This window comes from Cariama cristata, unplaced genomic scaffold (assembly GCF_000690535.1).
Source record: "Cariama cristata isolate BGI_N322 unplaced genomic scaffold, ASM69053v1 scaffold30547, whole genome shotgun sequence".
Classification (NCBI taxonomy): Eukaryota; Metazoa; Chordata; class Aves; order Cariamiformes; family Cariamidae; genus Cariama; species Cariama cristata.
This window is the reverse complement of record NW_009625474.1, coordinates 3173-9086: the sequence shown is the minus strand read 5'-3', so window position 1 is coordinate 9086 and position 5914 is coordinate 3173. Positions and strand designations below refer to the sequence as shown.

The 5914-nt window shown below is 52.9% G+C and overlaps 1 protein-coding gene across 1 annotated transcript in view; it reads right to left on the bottom strand.

Annotated features, from left to right (window-relative positions):
• The window catches only part of STARD3 (StAR-related lipid transfer (START) domain containing 3), a gene marked incomplete at its 3' end in the record, with an annotated part of 12143 nt that extends 6880 nt beyond the window's left edge, over positions 1–5263 (bottom strand). Inside the window, exons 1-6 of the mRNA XM_009703628.1 lie at positions 5000–5263; positions 1994–2071; positions 1626–1703; positions 1482–1535; positions 1262–1379; positions 45–143 (exon numbers count right to left, since the gene is read on the bottom strand). Coding sequence (XP_009701930.1) covers positions 45–143; positions 1262–1379; positions 1482–1535; positions 1626–1703; positions 1994–2071; positions 5000–5215 — 643 coding nt within the window. The remainder of the gene's footprint in view (positions 1–44; positions 144–1261; positions 1380–1481; positions 1536–1625; positions 1704–1993; positions 2072–4999) is intronic.
• Positions 5264–5914: the final 651 nt, after the last annotated feature.

Here is a 5914-nt window from a genome sequence, read left to right as displayed (position 1 = left end):
GTTGCCCTGAAGTGACGGCAGGAGGGAAGGAGAGCACGTCTTACCTGCGAAGGACTCTGGCGGGGAGTAGAACTGCCCCTCGGAAAGGGCACCAGGGTAGAGCAGGGGGCCACGAGAGGCTGCAACCTGGGCTGCTAGGTACCCTGCGAACCAAAGCACGAGTGTTTACACACACAGCATCCAGCGCTTCAACACCAAGGGGTCCCGGGGCACCCACCATATCCACCCCTACTCAACCACCCTCCCAGCCACTTCATTCCAGATACGGCTGGTCATTTTGCACTGACACCAGCCAGCCCACAAGCTTTTCAGCTCCTATTGCCTCATCTTTTGTTTGAGACATTTTATCTGCATGGAGATCAATGGGCTCTTCTGCCTGTCAAATCCAAAGGCGATTAAGCATCTAATTAAATAAGAGCTTCCCCTGGAAGCAATTTGGAACCTGAGCCTAATCCAATAGAGGCATTAAACACTTGATCATTTTTCATCTTAAAGCCTCCTTGCAAGACCCAAACATCCTCTGGTGTTTTCCAGTCAGTCAGAGCATTTCTGATCGAGCCCTGCTTGACAAATACTCCTTCATTTACGTGCCATTTTCCAGTCCTCTTTCGTCAGTTAAGCCTGGGAGAGCGACCATCTCCTTTTGCTGCTTTAGGAACGGGCAGCTGTGCCAGTCCAGGCTGAGCACCCACTCCCTAGAAGGACCCTGGGAAGTTACAGGTGCCCGGCACTGCAGGGCAATTTGTAAAGCATTAGGTCAGACTCGGTCTCCATTTAGTCTGACCTCAGCGACCACAGGCTGTAAAATTTCACACACCATAACTCACGCCGCGCCCCTGTAATGTGTCTGCGACCAAAGCAATCCTCTCTGAAAGGTCTCCAGACCAGATCCGAAGACAGATATCCAGAGACGGAGAGTCCAACAGTCTGCCTGGCATTTGCCTCACTGTTTCAAAACACTTTCTCCGATGCGGAGGTGAGCTCTGTTTCCAACACGTCTGGCTTCAGGATCCAGACATCGGGGAATTTGGCACGTTTTTCTCCACTCAATTAAAAGATGCTTTTTATGATCTGGTATTTTCTTCCTCTGAAGGGACTTATATACCGTAACAGAATTGAGTCAGGCACTTACCGTCACAGCCAGCCTGGAGATCACTTCTCCATAAATGTCATATCTGTCAAGGTGCTGCCAAAGCAGCAGAAACCCCAGGCCTGGTAGTCTCATCTGCCAACTCCTACCAGAGAGGAGCAAAATACTCACATCGTTCCTCTTCTGCTTCCTGAGTTAGGACTTTAAAATCCAGGAACCAAGTCTCTAGCCAAGCAATGACAAACGAGACGATAGGGAGTAAATAGCCGAAAGCCCCTTTGGTCAGAAGCTGTGTGGAAGCAAGCAGAAACCACAGGGAGTTTACACAAACGGGAAAAGAGCAGCATCGAGTAAACACAAAGCAATCCCCTGTGAGCCCAAGGAAACCAACCTTGGAGAGGATGACCTTCACAATCAGGAAGGCACTGGATACCAATGTAGTGACCTGAAAGATAAATTTACGTATCTCAGATCCCTGCAAACTCCAGGCGGAGAGAGAAAACTAAAAACAGGAAAGCAAAAATGGCCTTCTTACCGCTATGACCCACCAGTGGCGCAGCTTTACGATTGCATAGGCCAGCAGCAACACAAAAAACCGAAAGAAAGCCAAGACCTTTAAAAACAAAAAGCCATCGACACTAGTCACTGCCCTTGTCCCTCTGCCAGGTGCCGCGAGGACACAGACACAGGCCAGCTCCCGAGGCCCTTGCCACTTAGATGGACGGGGTCAAGGCTGCGAGAGGATGGGCTGCGACCCACCCAATTTCACTAAGCCAGGCGAGGGGCAAGGCTGCGGGAAGACCCCAGTCCCCCCGGCACGAGGACCCTCCCTGCCCAGCCTTCAGCCTCACCACCCCTAGCTCCAAAGCCGTTTCCTCACCTGCAGCAGTCTGGGATACTCACAAATATATCAAAGAAAGAGGTCTTAAAATTGTACTTGATGATTTCATTCTCCAAGTTCTTCTCAATGCCATCCTTGGTCTGAAGGGGAGATAGGAAACCAGAAAGCTATTGAGTGCACTGATAAGAAACTAATGGTAGAAAGAACCCGGCCAACCGGTGACCAGAGGTTACCGCCAGGTCAGGTTGTGCATCAGGCATACAAATGCCTGCCAGACGCATGATGCGGGCTCATCTGCCAACGGAGGACCACAGGAGGATACAACAGCCCATTTCACCCTTGGTTTCACACCGAGGAGCGCGAGTCGGGTAACCAGAGCTGGAGCAGCATGCAGGTACATTAAACACTTCGACGTGGAGGCTTTCTAACACTGAAAAGCCACTCCTTTGGCTCAGCACATCCAGCACCATCGGAACAGAACTCCCACAGCCTAAAGGCCTTGGTTGGACAAGACCTCCCACTCGTGCCCACCGCTTCCACACGTGGCTTCAGGTGACAGACTTCAGCTGTACGGGAGGAGATGTGGAAAAAATGGAAAACCTCAAGAAACTGCTTCTCTAACACCTCCAGTAATGCGCCGAACAAAGCATCTCCCGCAGCTGGACAATCAAAATATGGCCCCCACGATGGGTCTCAGGGGTCACTCAGCAGCCTGGTGGAATTTAAGCTGCGATCGTCCTCATTGTGCAAAGCACCGAGGGATCCCCTCTCCTTTCTTCTAGGCCAGCTGGCTTCCCACGGCTCACAGCAGTGCCGAGCGGCCCTCCAGGAAATCTGATGGAGGAAGTCAACCGGCAGGTTCGAACGTACTGGCAAAGGGGAAGAGGGAGGAGAGGAGGAAAAGGGACACGCACAGGCACTGACAGACCGTAGGGATATCCGAAAGAGGCAAAACCGCTTTCTGGGATATCATACGGGAGTGTGGAAAAAGCTCACAGATGAGCTCTCTTGCCTCACCCCGAGACAATCTGGGGCCTGACAGCCCTGGTACTTTTGACACCATAAATCCTGTTCTCGGGAGCCTGGAATCGCTGTTCGTGAGGAAGCGGATGGCTCAGGTAACTGGAACAAATGCTTCACCTTTAGGCTATTGGTTTGAACACAGCCCAGCTGGCCTGGAAGCTGGTATAGGCTGACAGCTGTTTGATGATCTGTGAGAAACAAGTTGGTGGATCTCAGGCCAGTTCTTGGCAGCCTGGTGTCCTGGCACCCTCTTGTCAGACAGTCCAAGGACAGAGGAGGCAGCCATCGGGAAGCCTTCCCTCTAGGTCAGGGCTGGTGCTTAATATTCAGGGAGAGGGGGAGCAAAGCAGTTCTGCACTATTGCTTTATCTGATCTGTGGCTATAGGACTCATGCCAGCCAGCTTTGCTGAGCTGCCACTGAAAGCCTCTTCCCCGCATCCTGACTCCGCTATGAGATGCTGCAGGAGGAAGGAGACACAGGGAAGGCTTTGGATTATGATTTCTAGGAGGTGTTTTCAGTTTAAATACAGGCCACCGCCGTGAACAAGGAAGAAGAACCGTCTGAGGCATCTCCCTGTCTCTGAGAGCAGCGAGCTCGCAGAATTACAGTTTGCAGGCAACAGACATTTAACGAGGGCCAATTTGCTCAGCTTATCTTGCAGCAAAGGAAACAGTTTGATAAAAAAAGCATTAGTCATGATATAAAATCGTTGCTCTTCATAACTAGGCAAATAAGCTGTCCTAATAGCTTCAGATATGCAGCATCTCGACTCAGGGCCCAAATATCAGGAGTTAGTCACTCATTAATGGCCACCTGCAAGACCCGTGCTCAGAATCACCCTGGCGACCGCGCCGGCAGATTATCTCCCCAGGGCTGCGTTTTTTGATTTGTAGACAGCACCTCTCCGGAGAGCCCAGAGAACAGGGGTAAGAGCAGGAGGCCGGGGTCCAAGCCAGGCATGCAGGACACCATCGGCATTGCTGGAATGCTGGTCGAGAGATGCTTTTTCCTAGGCAGTGGGGAGGGCAGGGGTCTCTTCAGGCTCTCGACACCGCACGGCTGGCTGCAGCAGGCAGGGCGAGGGAGCTGCTGGCCGAGACAATCTGTTAAGTGCAGACATCCAGGAGATATACAGGGCAGAGATAAGAGCCGCTAAGTGAGCGCAGGATCCAGTGCTGATAAATAAAGGCCAGACACCGGCAGGGCTGCACACAGAAGCGCCGGGGTCTATCTGTTCATCTTGCCTCTCTGTTCAGGTTGTTCCATGGGAGGACATGTAGTACCTGAAACCTCCTGCCACCACGGCTGAAACCAGTTGGGACCAGTTCAGGAAAAAAAAAAAAAACAACACAACAAAATACAGCCCAGGGAGTAACTTTGACCTGATGAGACTGAGGTAAATAAACTGAATTTCCTGGGTCATTGCAACAGTCGACACTGAGCAAACACAGCAGCCTGCACAGGTGTGACAGCCGCTTCGGAGGGGACCAAAACCCTCGTGTTCCCCTTCGCTAGTCCCCTGTGCGGTGGTGCGGCATCTCCGGCTTTCAGAAGCTGCGACTAGTAGCAGTATGTTGGGACCAAAGCCCAAAGCCCCTTTTGTCTCTGCCCAGCACATCCCACCCTGCTCCTCCGACGCTCTGAGAAGACGACACGGCAGCAAAGCTGGCAGCTGCTTGGCAAACACAGCGAGCAGCTTCACTTGAGGCAAGGGGAGCAGGAGAGAAATTTGGCTAACTGCTCAACCTGGTGATTCCATGGGCCCCGGATCTTGTTACACCACAACACAGAGCACTACACTTGCTGGAGTTAACGACCCTGGGCAGCCACAACAGAGCCCAGTTGCAGGAAACAAACTGGACTTTAGTTTACACTAACTGTGCAGCGGTTTCTCAGCCAGCACAAATCAGCAGAGTGCTGGGAAGAACAAACAAAGACTTGGCCCAAGACTTCTGAAACAGAGTAATTAATGCAGAGGGAACTGAATTAAAAAGCACAACTTAAAAGGGCAAAGACCTCACGGATTTACTTCCCCCAACTTACATTCAATTCGATTATCCACAGCAAAGAGATGAAGAGCAGGTCGAAGGTGACGAAGAGGCAGAAGGTCCTCCTCACATCTGAGATGGCTTTCCTCTTCTCCGGAGAGAAGTAGCAATACGGGGAGAAGCCCTGGCTCTGGGAGAACGAGGTGCTGATGGACGCTATGGCTGGGAGGCTTCGTTCCAGGTCGTGCTGCAGGTCTGTCGGCTTGCTCATCCTTGGCCCAAGCGACTTGGGTCCTACGTCAATCGGGGCAACATCTGCCAAGTCGGTGTGTCACCTGTGGGGAGAGACATGAAGGGAGGCCTCAGGTCTCTGGATACTCCTTCTACTCTCCCCCTCTAAAGGCAAATATTCCTATTACCAAATCAGATCCTGTTTTATGCAGTTCCTGAGGGAAAAGGCTAATACTGGGCTGCCAAAGAGCCTCCCTCTCTGAAGTGAAGACAACCGGGGTGTACCCCAGGGCCGCCCCATCTCGCCCTGGCGCCCCCCGTTCACCAGCACAGGCACAGACCTTCCTTCCCTCTTCTCACTGCAGGGAAGGAGGAATCGGCTATGAACGGCTCAGAGCTGCCGGGGTCTGCGGAGCCACCAGCAAGTGTCACTGGGACCCAGAGGCAGCCGCCCGGAACACGCTCGCAGCACGGCGAGCCAAGCTGGCAGCTACAGCCAGCGGCCGGAGCAGCAGATGGCAAACCCCACGGAGATGCTGCGGCAGCAGGAAAAGGGGCCTCCGGGTGTTTCCACGGAGGCCCATGCTCTGAAAGGGAGCAGTCTCCGGGATCCCAGAGCTACCCAGCCCTTCCCCACGCTGCAGCAGCCTCCTCTGCAGGGACAGATGAAAAGCTCCCAGGGGCTCCATGTTTTGTGTAAGGCAAACCGCAAAGCCTCGGGAGCCGGTCATCCCGTCGG